At 34.5% G+C, this 20,761-nt stretch overlaps 1 protein-coding gene across 1 annotated transcript in view; it reads left to right on the forward strand.

The window, feature by feature from the left end:
- Positions 1-13,081, forward strand: part of LOC113115251 (leucine-rich repeat and fibronectin type III domain-containing protein 1-like protein) — a 147,464-nt gene extending 134,383 nt beyond the window's left edge. The window contains exons 4-7 of the mRNA XM_026282692.1: positions 360-988; positions 4,091-4,204; positions 5,362-5,682; positions 12,696-13,081. Coding sequence (XP_026138477.1) covers positions 360-988; positions 4,091-4,158 — 697 coding nt within the window. The 3' untranslated portion in view covers positions 4,159-4,204; positions 5,362-5,682; positions 12,696-13,081. The remainder of the gene's footprint in view (positions 1-359; positions 989-4,090; positions 4,205-5,361; positions 5,683-12,695) is intronic.
- The last annotated feature ends 7,680 nt before the right edge of the window (positions 13,082-20,761 follow it).

Genomic DNA, 20,761 nt, shown 5'->3' on the forward strand with positions numbered 1-20,761 from the left:
GAAGCAGCAGGTCATAATACAGCATGTTTCTGCTTCCTCTTAATTTTTTTTTTTTTTTTTTCAAAATGATAAAATAAATGTTAGGTATTTTGAGCTGAAACTTCACAGATACATTCAGAGGACACCTGAGACTTTTATTACATATTGTAAAAAAGGGGCATCATATTTCTCCTTAATAATTAATCAGAAGTAACATAATGTCCATTCTATTCAGAATTATAATTAAATACATTTCTGTACAGTGATCATGTGGGCACAGATAATTCATGCATATGCCGGCTGAGTGTAATATTAATTATATTCATGTATTATCAGAGGAATACATGATAACGTTCAACTCTGCCCTGTCTGTCTTTCAGAATGATTCCCTCCACGAGTTACGACTTCCTGGTCCGAGACCTCGTATCTGGACGGGAGTACGACCTGTGCGTTCTGGCCGTCTACAATGATGGCGTGACCTCGCTGACCGCCACGCGCCAAGTGGGCTGCATCTCATTCGTCACGGAGACGGAGTACAGCCAGTGCCAGTCACTCCGCAGCCAATTCCTGGGCGGCACCATGATCATCATCATCGGAGGAATCATTGTGGCCTCCGTCCTCGTTTTCATCATCATCCTCATGATCCGGTATAAAGTCTACAGCCATCATGGGGCAGATTCCGGAAAGGGGACTGCTATGACAAATGTGCGCTCGCAGACCAATGGGGGGCAAGCAGCGGGGCAGGTCCCGCACTCCAGCTCCAAAATCATGGAGGGCCAGGAGGCTACGGGAGCGGGTTTTGGGGGGGCCACCGGGGCCGCTGCTAGTTTAAAAGACTCCACTGCCATGGTGCAGGACACAGACTCTGAGACAACTGTGCAGATATCAGAGATGATCTCTGAGGACATAGTCTCCCCCACACAAAGGCACCATCCAAGGACTTGTATAGAGCTCAAGAGACGGCCTTCTTTGTCCTCCAAAGAGGGTACAAGCTCAGACACACCAGGAGGTATGTACACTCAAAATAAATAAATAAATAAATAAAATTATAATAATTTGAGTATGTTTGGAATATTTAGTAGCAATTTATAGGTAAAACAAAAATAGTTCTTTTTTTTTTATTATTTATTTTCAGTTTTTTTTTTTTTTTTTTTTATGAAAAATTCAACGAAACAAAATAAAAATTACATTTCAGTTGTTGAAAATGTACTCACCCTCACGCTATCTAAGATATAGAGGAGTTTGTTTCTTCATGGGAACAAATTTAGAGAAATGTAGCATTACATCACTTACTCACCAATAGAATCTATGTAGTGAATGGATGCCGTCAAAAAAGATAAAAATAAAGATAAAAACATCCCTATAATCCACAAGTAATCCACACAACTCTATTACGACAATTTACATAATGTGTAAGAAAAAAAAAAAAGTAAAAGTAAAAAGTAAAAAGATCTGTCCTGATGAAGAAGCAAACACATCTACATATTGAATGGCCTGATGTTGATTATAATTCAGCAGATTCTCACTTTTGGGTGAACGATAAATAGAAAGTGCATGCATTCATTTCCAAATTGGGTTTCACTGTAAATTAGACCTAAAAAGAAAATGTTAAGCACGTACAAAAAAAAAAAAAAAAAAAAAAACTAATAACAAATGTGTCATAAAAAAAAAAAAAGGTAAATCATCAAAGGTAAATCACTTGTGTGATTTAAAATGCTTATGGATTCTTGCATGCAATTGCACATTCACTTAACCTTTCTACAGTAGGCTTTTATTAACAATGCCTGGGCACCTTACAGCTGTTTCAAGTACATAGAATCTCATAATTGCCAGGAATAGAGCTATTCACCTGATTCAATGGGCCACGTCCAGGTATTCCTTAAAGAGCTTTTCCTTTTGTGGAATTTGGATTTATGGGTCCAATCAGGTAATTGCCGTTTCTAGATGAATGCTCATGGAATTCAAGAGGACCTCATCCTTAAATCATGAAATCGATAAAGTCCATACAGTCAAGAGCCACTGATGCAGAAGGGTGAAATTCCATGATTCTCCTGATCCCTTCTGTCACCAAGGCACCTAATGGTTGTGAATTAAAAGTAATCATTAGTCAACTTAGTTAGCACAGGATGTTAATTAAATAGTATTATGTCTGAAGGAGTATCATGGCCTGGACAGACACAAAATTTTACTATATATGAGCTTCATTAAAAGTTCTTATAGATAAATAACAACCAGCCAAACAAACAATGGGTTCATGAAAAGTGCCAACAATTACATCACAGGATTGTGTTTCTGTATAGCTACCGATCCAAAAATGGCATCCCACCAACACACTGTCGATAAACAACATGTAGTCATAAGAAATGGCTTTGTGTGTTACATAATACATCAGAGGAATCTGTGTACGGAATAGTATGTTGTATTTATTCCTTATGTGCAACAAACAGTTGATTAGTTGAACAGCTACAGTAGTGTCAGATCCTGACATCAGAAAGACATTTGTTCGTTGTAAATCAAAAGGCTTTGTAGCAGCACAGAATGTGTTTTCCCTTGCCACTGCAGTGGAGTCAGGATTACACGGCTCTCTGGAATACTTCGTCTTGATTGGTCAGTTGCAGAACTGTGGAGTGAAATGCTGTTGTATAATGACTATTATGCGGTATATTTGACCTGTGTTCCTTTAATATGCTAGTCTCATTTCTCTTATCAAAGTGCTTACCTGCAGTTGCTACCTTAAAGAGACATTTCTACATAATTCAACCCATACAAATTAGTATGTTGGTATACATTTATATATATAAATAAATAATAAAGTGTTTTCTTTTTGTAACAATATAAATATTTTTTATCACTTCTTAACAATTTAACACACACACACATATATATTTTTTATAAGACAAATTACCTCTAAACTTTCAAACTTTTGTTCATATTGTTAGAAAATATCACTATTTTAAATAAAAAATGTTCCTTTTTTACTTTTTATTCATCAAATAATCCAGTAAAAAAATAAAAATAATGATAATATATATATATATATATATATATATATATATATATATATATATATATATATATATATATATATATATATATAACATCATATATATATGATGTAATATATATATGTATATATATATGTATATATATATATATATATATATATATATGTATATATATATATATATATATATATATATATATATATATATATATATATATATATATATATCTGGAGTAATGATGCTAAAAATTTAGCGTTGCATCAAAGGAATAAATTATTAAGATATTAAGATATTATATTAAGATATATATATGATGTAATATATATATGTATATATATATATGTATATATATATATATATATGTATATATATATATATATATATATATATATATATATATATATATATATATCTGGAGTAATGATGCTAAAAATTTAGCGTTGCATCAAAGGAATAAATTATTAAGATAAGCTAAAGATTTTTAATGTGTATTAAAAAAGAAAAACATTATTTTGCATCATTTCAATATATGATACATATACTTTATAAGAAACTCAAGTAAAAAGCATTAAAATCATTCTAATCCCAAACTTTTGACTGGTAGTGTATATTGAATAACAGTGAAAAAAAAAAAAAAAGAAACAAAAAAGACTAAAGTTTACTTTGATTTCCTTGATATGTTATTCCTTGCAAGTACGTTTATACCTTTAAAATTTAAAGTACAATATAAGTGCACATTCAATACATTTAATGACACTTTTAACAATAGTCAGGTCTATTTATTTAGTTTTTATTTGCTAATATTTATTGAATAAATAAGATAAGTTAAATTTCATGAGTATCAGGATTAACTACTGATAGTTTAATATCATAGTTAGGGTTTATTCTTTAATTGCTCTGTTTCCTGATCACCTTTTATCATGTTTATTTTTTTAATGACCAGCTGATTGTTCACTATCTCATATTTGTCTGTTCTGTGACATGTTATAGCCGTTCTGCTGCCACACACAAGCTTCTGTCCTTCACCTCTGCCTGTACACTGCCCTTTGTGCTGTCACTACCACAGTCCAACCCATCCCTCACCACTGTTTTTCTTCCTTCCCTAGACATGGCAAGCCCGCAGCTCACCGATGAGAAGAAGGTTCAACGAGACTGGAGCGACTTTAAAATTTGATGACTCCTTCCGCTGTCCCGCAAGAGACAGCTATCAGCCCTAAAAAGTAATTCCATCTCTCTTTTTCATTCTTCTTAATTGAATCAATCATGCGAGAATCACCAGAGGGTAAAACATTTACTTTTACTTTCCATTTGACATTATTACAAATGCATTATTTTGAAGAATGTGTGTAATCAAACAGTTCCCCCATTGATTCATATTACATAGTAATTTTCAATGGGGTCCATCTACTTTTAATTTTGCCAATATCTTTCCAAATATCTCCTTTTACGTTGGCAAAAAAAAAGAAGAAAAAAAAAGAAAGTAAGAAAAATAAATTTGGGTGATTTATTTATTTATTTTTATTATTTTTATTTTGTTTTGGGGGGAGGGGGTGTACTTTCCCTTTAAGTGCATTGAGAAAACAACTACACTTTAAAGTTTTACATTTTCTGTTATTTCAGGAATATTATATTACCTGCAAGATTTCAAGAATTTTACAGTTAATTTAATGTAATGTAATGTATTTTGTAAATAATTAACATTTTTAAATAGTGCTGGGCAAAAATTAATCGTGATTAATTGCATCCAAAATAAGTTTTTATTTTAGTTGATTTTTTTTTTTTATTATTATATGTAATATGGGTTTTGTGTGTGTGTGTGTGCTGTATATACAGTAAGTATATAAATACACACACATACAGTATATAATTAAGTATATTTTGAAAATACAATTTATATTATGTATGAATCTATTTAATATATAATACATGCATGTGTGTTTTAATATATACACAATACATATTTATAGTACACACACATTCATTATGTAAACAAAAACTTTTATTTTGAATGCGATTAATCACTATTAACCATTGCCCAGTACTATTTTTACCTTATCTTTACTCAATAATGGCATAAAAAGAAAAAAGAAACCACCCTAAGATGAAAGTGTAAGACTGGGATGTTGTCCGACACAATATATACACACTGGTACTGGTGCAGTTTCTGAATTCCTGTCTGTTGCATATGACAGCTTTGTTCATCTCAGTTCTGTGCAGTGTGACAGATGCACTTGTTGTATTTCCAAAAAAAAAAAAAATTAAAAAAAAACAAAAAAAAAAACATCTACACTACCAGCTGAGACATATGCACTTAATTTGGGTTTTGAGAGTGTTTTGTTCATCGTTGGTCTCTCTCTTTGTTTTCAACCTCTCCCAGATTTGACCAGGCCATCTGATTATGGGGAGGAATATAGAATAATTTGTCTGCACCCCTACTGGACTTTCTCCCCTGAGCATTATCTTCACACACTGTATTCCAAGGACTACCCAACCGTTTCCTATCGGGACAAATTTGAGGACTCAATCCACTACTTCAACCAATGGAAACGGAGCACAATAATTGTTCTCCATCACTGTCTTTTGGAACATATTGCCTTTTACATCCCCACGGCCAGGACTGTCTAAGTGTTTGCTGCCGACTACAGTATGCATTGTTTACTGGACGGTCTGGGTTGAAGAACGACATCTTGCTGAAGGGGTGAGTATACACCTGCTCTACAGAGAACACTTACAGTGTGTGTCTCTCCCGACTAAAGCAAACCGAAACATTAGAAGTTGTTTTTCTTAAACTTTCAAATATGGGAAATATTATATATTATATTAATATTATAATATTTTAAAATATCAGTTTTAATGATATATATATATATATATATATATATATATATATATATATATATATATATATATATATATATATATATATATATATATATATATATATATATATATATATATATATATATATCATTAAAACTGATATTTTTAAATATTATTACACTTTTTTATTTATTTATTTGTTTTCAATAATTGCAGCCTTGCTGAGAAAAATATAATAACAAACACACACACAAACAAACAAACAGATCAATTAATAAATATCGGTGCTGTCAATCCACTGAAAAAAAACTGAATCTCCAAATTAACATATAATCATAATAAAGTTGGCTTATTTTTATCTTACAAATATTACTATTTTTATTAATTTATTTTTACTTTTTAATTATCACTTACTTAGTATATATATATATATATATATATATATATATATATATATATATATACACACACACATATATATATATATATATATATATACACACATATATATATATATACACATATACACACACACACACACACACACACACACACACACACACACATATATATATATATATATATATATATATATATATATATACATACATACATACATACATACATACATACATACATACATACATACATATATATATATATATATATATATATATATATATATATATATATATATATATATATATATATATATATATATGTTATATAGGCTATTTTTGTTTTGTTTTGTTTTGTTTTTTTGCGTACACTAAATTGTGTAATTTAGTTAATATAGGCATATTCCATAAAAATAGTGTACTACAAAGTACATGCTATCATATCATATATTGTATTGATTTTTGTGTACTTTGGTGACCAGAAACTTTCCTAAACATATATTTTATGAAGCAGACAACATTGCATCAGATATTTACAAATATATAGGCTTGTTCACTCAAATAAGAAGAGAATCTGTTATTAGCAAGCACTCGGCTCTAGTGTTGACATTGCTCTGTCTGTCCTGAGGTTATCAGTTAATGTCTTGCATCTCAGCTTCATGTATCAGACGCTCCACTCACGATCACTCATGTGGAAATATAATTAACTTGGCTGTGTTACCAAATCAGTACTTTTCATCTCTAAGTATCAACTAAGACTGCAAACAAATGCCAACATAAGGCCATGGTAAATGCCAAGTATGTAAGTTTCCACTGTTTTAGGCTAGACGTCAAGCAGAGGTTATAATGGAGCCGTGCACAATTTACACTATAAGGTGACTAAACAGCATAGTTGTTGCACAGTGGATATGTGGACTGTGTTCAAGCTCAGAAACAGCAACGGTCTCATGAATAATTGATCATACTGATATTTTTTTTCTGTGGTTTTAACTGTTGCTAAAAATTCCCCCACAATGCCTTGTGACATCAGAAGAGAAGGTTGACAGAGCATGTCAAAGAAATGAACAGGCTGTTGCACGCAAACCAATGCACTAGGGAATGTTACGCACTCAGACATCGGACGAGCCAAACGAGTAGCACATAAACGAAGATACTGATGTTCCCGGAGGCACATTTCTTGTTGTTTTTTTTTTTTTTTTCAGTATTTGTTGTCAGAGAATAAACAACCCTCAAAAACTTAAGCAATCAATTAAGCTGCAACTCACTTGATGAAATATTGATCGAATGTGTGTGCAACAGGGGTGTCTGTGACCCCAGAAAAGTATTTGATGCTGACGTCATACACAATCAGTGGGACTCCGTTCAAAAGTCCGCCGGTTAAAGAAGCTGACAAGGAAGAATTGACACGCCAACGATTGGTGCTTCGCACGGCTATTGATCCCAAAATCAAAGCTTCTGCTTTCCATGACGTTGAGAAACGAGAGCAGTTAAAAGTTTGATGGGGCAAAGTGAAAAGCACAGTTTAGATGGATTGAGTTGTTTATTCTCCTGTTTCAGTGCTTGAAGCTGTGAATCAAATCCTGCTGTCAGGTGTCATCCTGAGATTTGTCTCTGTGAAACTACGCAAGTGTAAGCAGACCACAGACTAACATCAACATATAGATCATCAGGCCTCTCTATACAGTATGTGAGTAAACCAGTAGTTTGTTTTAATACATGAATACTTTTATTTAGCAATGAATTACTAAATTATCAAAAGTGACAGTAAAGGCACTGTCAGTAAAGGCAAAAGGCTAATTAAAACATTAATCAGCATATTAGAATGATTTCGGAAGGATCATGTGACATTAGAGACTGGAGTAATAATGCAGAGAAATTGGAATAAATGGAAAAAAAGGAAGAAATTATGTTAAAATATTGTAAAATAGAAAAAAATATTTCACAATATAAAATTTTTACTGTATTCTTGGTCAAATAAATACAGCCTTGCTGAACATAAGAGACGTTTAATAAAAGCATTAAAAATAATTAAAAAGATGAATGAATGAATGAATTAAACCTTACCAACCCCAAACTTATGATCATTTTAGGTAATTAATGACACTTGATTAACAATAAAAATATATATATATATATTTTTTTTTATTATATATAATATATTACAATTATTTATAAAAAAAAAAAAAACATTTGCAAAAATGTGTATATATTTATTTGCAGATATAGTCTTTCATATAAACTATTCACACCATCAGTATTTATTAATTTATTTTTAAATAATCAAATTAGCACTAGAATAAATTTGAATACCTATAAATTCCTTATACCGAAAGTTTGGGAATTTTTTGTTTTATAGTTCTGTAATCTCTCTGTGTGTGTGCATTTGTGTGTGTACATCCTAGTTAAGAATTGAATTTAATAGCTTTTATTTGCTAAAAACGTCACCTTTAGAAAACAGAAAAGGCACCGATTTCATTATGTCTCAGTTACTGATTACATTTTATTCTTCATCCAGACATCTTGAAAGAGTAGAATGACTATAACAAATTCCCACACTGTTTTCAGAAGAGCACAGATGACTTTTGGCTCTATTAAACAATGACTGAGCTTTCCAACAGTCTTATTTCAGACTTTCTTCTCTCAGTGGTACATCTAAGTCCAACTGAACTGCAATTACACAGTATTTTAGTTGTTGGCACCCCTTCGCCAAACACTTAGCATTTCGTTTTGACTTGTCAAGCCTCATTTCTTCGCCAATTAAAAAATCATTACGTGACTAATCACTTCTCCACGCCGATGACACAGCGATAACCTCACTGAACACATTTTGCTGCCACAGACGCCCGTGCAGGTTGTCCGTTTTGATTGCTTATTTGCCATTTAATCACAGAATGCCATTAAAACAGAAATTACATGAACAAAATATTGATACATAATGATTCATTATATAAGAATGATAAATGCTCTAATCTCAGATTTGGTTAGCTCAAGGCAAAGACCTTGAAATGTCCTTGGAAAACGAGTGTGTCTGTACTGATATCTGATTATTTACAACATTTGCTGATACTGATGACTTAAAAAGTATATGTTAAAGACAACAGCATGTTTATCCTGCTGGTTTAATGAGCTGCTCTTGTGATTGTTGTTGTTTTGTTTGTGAACGTGGTTTTGAAAGAGTGTGTGGCGATGTTATCTGGCCTCTGTCTGCTCACCAGAGGCGATGTTTGCTGATACCTTAATTCTTTGTTCCACCTTCCACCTCTTTGAGATAAGTACTCTCTAATTACCAGAACATTGTTAATCACATAATACCTCCTCGAAAATTAACGGTTCAGTGCTGGTTTTGTTGCTTACGTTTTGTTTCTTGGAGACCTGTTAGTGTGCACTTTCTGGCAAATTGAATTTGCCCTTTCCGTGAGACCAGATGCTTCCCTTACAGGGTCAGGGAAAATGTGAATTTGCTTACTGCTTAGATGAACCAGATGGATTCCAATGGTCGCCCACACTGGCTTCTCCAAATGCGTCTTGTTTTCTTCGGGGGTGGTCACACTGGATTTTAAGGTTGTAAAATTATTTCAGAATTTAGCAGCATGATATAATGGCCACACTGCATTGCTTCTGCTTAGCTTTGAAAAATAAATGAATACATAATAATAATAATAATAAAAATACATTTCACATACAGTAAGACATATGGATTGTTCAATGGATGGATTTTTCAAAATTATAATATCTGAAGGATTTATACATGATTGATACTGGTAAAAAAAAGCCATAATAAACCGTAATAATTTTATAGGTGACACAATAAAATGTCAGATGATGAATTAATAAGTGGCCTATCCATAAATTATGGTAAAACACTTATATATACATAACAAGGGTCAACACATACACACACACACACACACACACACACACAACATGCATGAAAAAAATAAATAAATTGTGTGCACACCTAACTAATTTGTTCCCTCTATGTACTAACACGTGCACACTATTGCTATTGCATTCCCGTGATTATATATATATATATATATATATATATATATATATATATATATATATATATATATATATATATATATATATATATATGTGTGTGTGTGTGTGTGTGTGTGCGTGTGTGTGTGTGTGTGTGTGTGTCATTTTTTTTTTCTTTTTTTTTTTTTTAAATGATGCAGTACAAAGTAAAATACCATACACAGAAACATTCTTACATGCTTATATGCACACATGTATCAAATAAATATTCCAGTGCTATTAAGTGCTTAGAGTTCATATGGAGTTTACCTGTCTCTTTCTCTTTCTTGGAAAGTGATGTGGCCATCATTTCCCATTTGCATGACAGACTGCTACTTCATTAAAGACCCTCTGTGAATTACGCCTCACTGTCATTCACCGTTTGCTTCTGGGTTTGCACAAAATCCATTGAAAGATTCCCTTTATTTGATATCTAATGGTCAGGCTGGATTTAATTGCATAATCAATAGGGCTGATGAGAAACAAGGTGTGGCGATATAACTCATAATGAAAGCTATAATGGCAGCCAAACCAAGTAATATGAGTTTTTGAGTGCTGAAAGCCATCCTCGGTTTCTGATATAGAAGTTTTTACGCTAAATATTTCATCTAGGAGGTCAGTGTAGAACTTCATTTGAACTTTGCATGGAATGGTTTTGCAAAAGTCCACTCAATTGGCTTGTTTTAGAGCTGTTTCAGAAAATCTCTTATGTTCACCAAGACTGCATTTTTTTTTTTTTTTTGAGTACATTCAAAGGTACAGTAACAAACAAACAAACAAATACTGTAAATGATTAAAGCATTATTATTATTATTATTATTATTAGTGTTGTTGTTGTTATTATCATCATCATCATCATCATTATAAAAGCATTTATTTATGTATTCCTTTTTGATAATTTTTTTGCATATTTGTTCAATACTATACATAATACTAAACATTTTACTGACCTCACACTTTTGGAAAAAATACATATTTGAATACACTGGTGTTAACGCATGAACATTTCTTTTTTTAAAAGTAGAAGTTGTTTCATGGTAAATGAAAAGGATCTTAACAAATCCTGACTCAATTGTCATGAATTATAAAAAGATTTCGGTGCGAGCCTTTGTTTGGCCAAGAGATCAGGCTTTTATGACACAGTGGGAATGTAGTTTGACATTTATTTATCTTCTTTCTTTATTTGGAATAGTCCTCTCACCGGAAAAACAGGCATATCTTTTCTCTTTGTTTTTATTCCCATATATCTTAAGCAGTCTGTTTACGTCGCCACACTCAAAGCTGAAAACATTTATTTTTCACCTAACAAGATTAAACACCAGAACGATTTCCGGGCCTACGAGAGGAGAAACCGTCTGAGATTATAAACAGAAACTTCACTTAATATGCAAATGCACAGAGCTGTTGATCTTAGCTGTGTTTTGGATGATCTTGGTTGTGTGTTCAGTCAAGTGTCACATCTTTGCTGTCATTTGGAGCCGCGAGGCTCCAGACAGATCCATCTCGGAGCCCACATGCAGTGAAAAACATCCAGTATCTGTCTCATCGCTTGGCTGGAACATATGGACGCTCTAGAGGCCAAATCCATGTCGATGCATTTTCTTTTGTCAGGGCCCAGCTAAAAATAAATCAGTTGTGGCACATTTAGTTCATTAATAATGGCGGCTCATTATGGTTTTGATGGGAGACTGATTGTGGTGTTTGTTGAAACAGGACGCGGATGGAGGTCTTTGTCCATGTTGAAGGTGGTCTCTGCGAACACATTATCTGACAGCAGTAGATCAGGGATGGGGTCAAGTCATTGGCAGACATGTTGTCTAATCCCGGTTGGTTTCATGGTCTCTCAAGCTTTCCAGAGCTTGGCGGCACCATTAGCAGCTCCTGCCAACAAATTTACATTTATATCAGCTGTTCTCCCATCCAAAGTGTCCAGAAACCCAAAGAGAAGACCACCATCATAGATATGAGAGGACGCCAGCACTGCTGTTCATTCCTTTTGTGCCTTTATACATAAAAGATCAATGTAATGTTAGATGTCACAATCACCACTTATGAAAGCCAATTTCACTCGTTCCCTCTGGTCTTTGAAGACTTCAGGCTATAAAGGAACGCCCCGTGTTGAGTGTAAAGTAAACTCAGTAAAGCAATTGTGGCATAACATTGATCATCACATAACATTTTTAGACTATGCCCTTTAAGACTATGCCCTTTAATTTTAGTGTATTTATTTTGTAGTTGTTAAAGTAAACGTGACAGGTAACAGTTTACAGTAATCCACAATGTCTCTGTTGAGTAATTGTTAGAAGGCAATGCAACAATATTCATTAAGCATAAATATAAGACAATATTATAAAATGAAAGACAGCTCCTCGATGACTAGGCAGGACCTGGAGTCTTTTCTTATCTCTTCAGAAGCGTCACGCCTTCTGCCAAAGAGTCTGATCTTGTTTCTCTCTCTTGTTTTCTCTAGATATTCATCATCCTCCACCCATTCAATCATGCAAACTGCACCAGTGAGTGGAAACTCAGATGGGACAAAGTAAACAGCATGTCTGTGCTTTCTGCACTTTCATCAGTCTGCCCTTCTGTGTCTCCTCCTGCATCTCCTCCAGCTTTACAGTGTCAGTCGTGACCCTCTCGTCCAGTGAGAACTCAAACCTAAAGGATTTAAAGCAACAAACAGACGGCAACAGCAGCAACAGTCCCGAATGGGAGCACAAATACACCTGTTAATTTGAGTTGTCTGGTCACTTTTTATTTCGTCATTTTCTTTTGTAATTGTATATAAATCAATTTAAGATCTTATAGTTTTGTATATGTAATTTTTATGGTGTGTGATGTTTTTTTTTAAATAAAATAACAGACTGGCTCAATCCTATTGGTTTTTTTTTAGTCTGTGACATTCCATTTTGGAATTTCTTGTGAATTGATTTACATTCCTAACAGGTAGTTCATTTTCACTTTATGCATAAAAAAAGTTGCAGACAGTATAAGTATCATCATACATACAGCAATTATTTTCACTCGGGCTACATTTGTCAGAGCTGTATCTTATTTCAAGAAAGTTATTCGTCAGCATTTCCATACATTCATAATAGTTCTGGTATGCCCCCACCATAGATACATGAAATTATGAAATTATGAAATTATATTGACAACCAAATATCCTTTAAAATATAATTTACATGTATTATTAATATATATTTAAAATTATTATTATTTGTACTATTAAAATTTCATTACATTAATATATGATTAAATAAAAAATGCATTTTGTACACACATGTAGCCTACATATATGATGAATACATATAATTATATAGTAAACATTTATTATTATGATATATAGTACAATATTATATAATGCACTTAAAATAGAGAATACAAAATATACCTTATTATTACAATACATAAAGCCACACATTATTTTATTATTTGTATATATATATATATATATATATATATATATATATATATATATATATATATATATATATATATATATATATATATATATATATATATATATATATTTAAATTACACTATTTTTAATTAAAAAGAAAACATTTGTAAATATTTGTAAAAATAATATATAATACTTTAAATTATCATTTCTAAAGATTATAGTGTTTAATTTGAATGCACATATTAAATTAAATGTATGCATTTAGCAGACGCTTTTATCCAAAGTGACTTACAGTGCATTCAGGCTATACATTTATTACCTATCATGTGTTCCTGGGGAATCGAACCCAGCACAATGCTCTACCAATTGAGCTACAGGAACACTATTATTGCACATATTTACACATTATTTTATTATGTTATACTATTTTTTATTTTTATTTTATTTATTTAATAAATTATAACACATTTAAAATAATATCATTTGTTTTTATGCATAAACATATTTATTGTCATATTTATTTTGTATACACAAACTAATTCATAGATGGATATTTTTATATATCAATATCAGGGCTGTGCACAGGGGGGTGGCCCGGTGGCTAAAGCCACTGGTCCTTTGCCCTCATTGGCTGAGGTGCCACTCTCACCAATCCCCCCATCACCATAGCTCAAAGCGGTCTGTTACTGCTTTGCTAAAGATCCGCTGCTTCTGCTGATCCGCTCCGTGTTTCCCACCGATTCCGCAGCATCACTCACAATCTGTGTGCTGCTCTCTGGAGAGTGGAGACCAGCTGAAGGTCATTGCATTAACCGATAGATGCATTACGATCCACATTAGTGGATTCATTATAATTAGTAATTAGTTGGTAGTTTGTTTTTGTCGGTAATGACTCTGCCTTCTAAAAGTGTTGTACAAAATATCCATGTTCTTAGAATTAAAATGTCTAATCAAATTATTGTATCTGATCAGATCTAATAGATAACACCAAAGTCACTGTTTTTGGCAGAATTTGTAGACCAAGATTTTTTTAAATAATTATTAATTGTAATCAGACCGAATCTGGTTCAAAGTCATGTGAAATAAATAATAATTTAAAAACTAACTTAATAATTTCCTTTTACAGACAGTCATATTTATTTTCTTAAGGTTAACTTTAAAAACATAAAACCAACCAAATTAACTTTCAATTTCAATATTTGTTTGTTTCTGAAACAATTTATTGAACACCAAAGTTGTAGCCTTCCTAAAAACAGACTAAACAGAGAGTTGACCATTAGTGACAAATGGAAATATATTTTTATTTATTTATTTGTATTTGTTTTTATAGCAAAATGTGGCAACACTGTCAGAACTTAAACTGATAGTAATCAAAAGAGCCCACAGACTGATAATGTGACACAAATTTTATCAACGGTATCAAAAAATAGCATGTAACACTAGAGAGATCTGTAGAACAAGTATGTTACGTTTATGCTTTTTCATATTGTAGTTTAATTTTCAGTCGTGCCAACAACATTCATAAGGCCACTAGACTAAGTTATCATCTATGTAGCAATGGTTATTAATGAAAACTATAACAGTTATAGGCCTATGTATTCCTGAATGAATAATAAAACAACAGATTAAATTATATACCACTAACTTAAAGTAATGGTGCAATGTGATATAATTTAACAATGCTCATCCCTCCAAAACAGAGAAAACATATTTCAAAAACATCTACATATCGGTCTCTTTTAAGTGTTTAGTGTATACAGTGAGTAGGGTTATTATAGCACAATTCCCACCCATGGTCACACTTATTTTCAAACCCTGGATACAGCCGTGGTGCCTTCCATTTCCCCAATATGTTTCTCCTTTCCACAGTCTGGCAGAAATGATTGGTGGTAACAAAATACATGGTCACATGACAGTAAAAGTGTACAGTTGTCAAGATGCAGGGGATGGGTCAACTTACTCACTGGCTCAACTTACCCGACTCTCCACTACTTCCATTGAAGATGAGGCAGAAGTAGGCTCAGAGAGCCAGTGGAAGCCCACTATTATCAAAACATCTAGAATAAAGTAAATTATTACAGAGTGTGCTATCTTCTCTTTTAATTGTATATTTGTAACAACTGGATAATTTGTATTAACAAGCACCCACCCTCCTTGTGCCCCTTTTTTCGTTTGGGCCACTGTCCCTCAAAATGTCTGTGCATGGCCCTGATCAACATAACATATTAAAATTTAATTTTTATCGTCTGAATTTTATTGTCTAAATTTGCAGCTGAATTATTGACATCAACAGAGACATGACGTCAGTGCACAGGTGGAAATGTCCAGCTTGCTCTACTTATAAGGTTTTTCCAGTGGGTTTTTAGAAATGAGATCTCCATTTCTCGCTTTAACTTAAACAGCATAAATCACTCTGCACTTGCAGTGATGTCATAAGGTTGGCCCCTCCCACAGGACAGTGTCATTTCCCAAAGATCCTGCAGAACACTGGCCTTCATGAGAGCTGAATGATTGTATCTATACATTATGCCATAGTTAATGTTTTATCTCTGATGCAATTGGTGGCTAATGGCAATGTTTATTTATTATTATTATTATTATTATTATTATTATTATTATTATTATTATTATTATTATTATTATTATTATTTTATGCTCAATACATCTAGAGAGATAAATGGGGAAAGTGAGAGGCCATCTTGCTACAGTAACAGCTGCTTTGGTTGTAAAATATCTTGGGTTCTGAGATGCCCACCATCAACAGGGGAGCTGCATTCATTACATCCAATTTCCCTTAAATCAGACATAGACATTTTAGTCTTAAAAGTCATTTCTTTCTTCCGACAAAATTTGCACCTCAGAGTTCAGACTCATCTTTTTTAGTCTACCTGACATAAATTGTCCATTAGCGACTGAGTGGCAGAATATGGTCAACCTTATTCACCCCTGTCTCCATGCATCTGGAAATCTCACTCCATTTGTATTTCTCGGCACAGGATCTAGAGACGTGTAATGTCACAACCTACTCAAAGGTGTTTCTGCAAAACATCCTCACACTCCTACGCTGCGCAATCACTCAGGGGAAACCTCACTTTGTCAAACCATATGGCCAATTTCCAGGGCAGTGTTTCCAGATCCAATCACAGATTGAACTCCTCAGCCGAAGAATATTCTACTGTGAAAATCTGTATTATTCAACAACTGCATCTAATCTGTGTCCAGGACACATTACGCAGAGGAATTATTATATGTCCCTTACAGAAAATGACCATGATGAACTGTTTGTTTATTTCAAAGCAGTCAAGTCAGTGGCTCTGTTCCAAATCCTACTGAGATGCCTTGCTGTCTGCCTGCATAAACCTTTGTGTGTCAGACAGTTAGCACTCCTCTTCAGTTAGCATTCTATATATATATATATATATATATATATATATATATATATATATATATTATATATATATATATATAATATATATATATATATATATATATATATATATATATATATATATATATATATATATATGATTCTTAAAACACTAAAGTACACTACTATAAAGAAGTACACTTATTTTGATTTGTTGACTAACACACTGTGTTAGTAGAAATTTCAGTAGAAATGGCAAAATACATGACAGTTTCAACGGAAATTAGATTTAGTTATAATTTAGTTTAATATTTATGTCTGTCAGTGCTTTCACCAGTACACTTTAACCATATTTAAAGTGCAAAATGTAGAAAGTAGACATATATTAATCTTCCTTTTTTTCAGCCAATAATAAAAAAAAAAATATATATATATATATATATATATATATATATATATATATATATATATATATATATATATATATATATATATATATATATATGATTCTTAAAACACTAAAGTACACTACTATAAAGAAGTACACTTATTTTGATTTGTTGACTAACACACTGTGTTAGTAGAAATTTCAGTAGAAATGGCAAAATACATGACAGTTTCAACGGAAATTAGATTTAGTTATAATTTAGTTTAATATTTATGTCTGTCAGTGCTTTCACCAGTACACTTTAACCATATTTAAAGTGCAAAATGTAGAAAGTAGACATATATTAATCTTCCTTTTTTTCAGCCAATAAAAAAAAAAAATATATATATATATATAGCCCCGACGATACGCCAATGAAGAGGCCAAGGTGGCTTATGTTCTTACACTTCTTTCGGGCCGTGCCCATGAATGGGGTATCGCCGGCAAACTCCTGCTCCGTGGCACTACCTGGAGTCCTCTTCGGCCAGTGCAACCAGCCGTCAGCTCTCCGAGTAGGAACCCGTGGTGGTGGTCTCCAGTTTACCCCGCAACAGAAGCAGGAGTGTCTTTCTTCGGGGGTGTGTCTATACTGTGGCAAAAGAGGCTTCGCCCTTCAGTGCCCGTTAAAAGCCAGGGCCCCCCAGTGAGGTGGAGAGTCCTGCTGGGCACTTTTCATGGTTCAAGCTCTCCCACAGCACATACTCAGCTGCCATTTCAACTCTCCTTTCAGAGTAATCCACACACTGGTCTCGCCCTTGTGGATTCGGTGGCTGAGGGGAACTTCCTCGATGCTGCTTCTGCTTACAGTTGGAACATTCCGCTTATTCCTTTGGCTAGTCCAATGTCGACATGATCATTAGCGGGCAGTCCCCTTAACACCATCACCCATGTCACACCCAGTGTTAGCTTTCACATTGCTGGCAACCATTGTGAACAGATTGAACTGTATATTATTGATTACCCGAGGGCTCCTCTCATACTGGGACACTCATGGTTACATAAACACAACCCACACATTGACTGGGTTAGTAATTCAGTTTTATCCTGGAGTCAGTCTTGTCATGTGTTGTGTTTGGGTGCTGCTTTTGCTCCTGTCTCTGTGTCGTGTGTTTCACAGGTGGATTCCTCTGATCTGACTGCTGTCCATGCGGAGTACCATGATCTCCGAGCGGTCTTCAGTAAGGCCCAGGCCACCTCGCTACCTCCGCATTGCCCTTATGACTGTGCCATTGACCTTCTCCCAGGTTCTTCTCCGCTTATGGGTTACTTGTATTCCACTGTATCCATCTGGGCTCATCCGCCATTCCTCCTCTCCCAATGGTGTGGGTTTCTTCTTTGTTCAGAAGAAGGTTTGAATGACATTACTATAAACAACAGGTACCCCCTACCTTTAAAGGTCTTCTGCTTTTGAATTGTTGTAGGGAGCTCGGGTCTTCACCAAGCTAGACCTCCACAACGCTTACCATTTGGTGCGCATTTGGGAGAGGGATGAGTGGAAAATGTTGTTTAACACCCCTTCGGGACACTATGAGTACTTGGTCCTTCCGTTTGCCCTTACCAATTCTCTGGCAGTTTTCCAGGGACTCATCAACAATATGTTGGGTGACATGATTCATCAATTTGTCTTTGTGTACTTGGATGATATCTTGATTTTCTCCCCTCTCTCCAATTACACAAAACCAGTCATTTGTCAAGGCGGAGAAGTGCGAATTCCACGCTGAGTTTGTTACATTCCTTGGCCACATCATTTCTATGAGAGGGATTAAATCTGATCCCGCTAAGATAGAAGCAGCCGCCCAGTGGCCGGTCCCTTATTGCCATTAGACTATGCAGCGTTTCCTGAGTTTTGCCAACTTCTACCGGCGATACATCAGGAATTTTGGTCAGATCGCTGCACCGCTCACAGCCTTAACCTCCACTAAGGTGCCTTTCAGATGGAACCGGGAGGCTCAGGTAGCCTTTGACATTTTAAAGTCCCGTTTGCACGTGTTCTGTTGGTTCCAGATCCTAAGGCCCAGTTCATCGTCAAGGTTGATGCTTCGGATGTTGGGGTTGGTGTGCGTTCTTCACTTGTCGTTTCAGACCTGCAGAACATAACTATGACATTGGCAATAGAGAGCTGTTTGTGGTGAGATTGGCCTTGGGTGAGTGGTGTCACTGGTTGGAGGGGTCAGCGCAACCCTTCTTGGTCTGGATGGATCACAATAACCTTGAATACATCCTTTCGGCCAAGAAGCTGAGCTCGTGTCAGACCTTCTGGGCTCTCTTCTTTGCCAGAATCAACTTCAATCTCTTGTAACGGCAGGGATCCAAGAACATCAATCCTGATGCCCTCTCTCGCCTGTTTGAGGCCCCAGGGAAGGAGATTGCGGCCGAGTTTGCGCTCTGAGGTCCTTCAGTGGGGTCAAGCATCCAGGTTAGTCTGCCGTCCAGGTATTCGGAGAACGTTGTCTGCCATCTAACAACACTTCTTGTAGCCTGCTATGGCCGCGGAGGGGGCATGGAGTGGTGTGTATGTGAGAGGTGGGGTGGGGTGTTTGAGGGGGTATGGTGAGGTGTGTGTGTGAGGGGTGGGGTCTTTTGGGAGGGTATGGAATGGTGTTTATGTTGGGGTGGGGTGGGGAGTTTGAGGGGTAATGGAGTGGAGTGTGTGTGAGGGGTGGGGTGTTTTGAGGGGGTATGGAGTGGTGTGTATGTGAGGGGTAGGGTGGTTATCGGGGGCGTGGAAAATACACACACACACACACACACACACGAACACACATATACATATACACATATATATATATATATATATATATATATATATATATATATATATATATATATATATATATATATATATATATATATATACAGTACAGACCAAAAGTTTTGACACACCTTCTCATTCAAAGAGTTATTTTTATTTTCATGACTATGAAAATTGTAGATTCACACTGAAGGCATCAAAACTATGAATTAACACATGTGGAATTGTATATGGAATTATATACATAACAAAAAAGTGTGAAACAATTGAAAATATGTCATATTCTAGGTTCTTCAAAGTAGCCACCTTTTGCTTTGATTACTGCTTTGCACACTCTTGGCATTCTCTTGATGAGCTGTAAGAGGTAGTCACCTGAAATGGTCTTCCAACAGTCTTGAAGGAGTTCCCCGAGAGATGCTTAGCACTTGTTGGCCCTTTTGCCTTCTGTCTGCGGTCCAGCTCATGCCTAAACCATCTCGATTGGGTTCAGGTCTGGTGACTGTGGAGGCCAGGTCATCTGGCGCAGCACCCCAAAATCAGCAAGGCAGCTCACTATATTAAAAATAAAAATAATCTCTTGGCA

Source organism: Carassius auratus, chromosome 15, assembly GCF_003368295.1.
Source record: "Carassius auratus strain Wakin chromosome 15, ASM336829v1, whole genome shotgun sequence".
NCBI classification, from domain to species: Eukaryota; Metazoa; Chordata; class Actinopteri; order Cypriniformes; family Cyprinidae; genus Carassius; species Carassius auratus.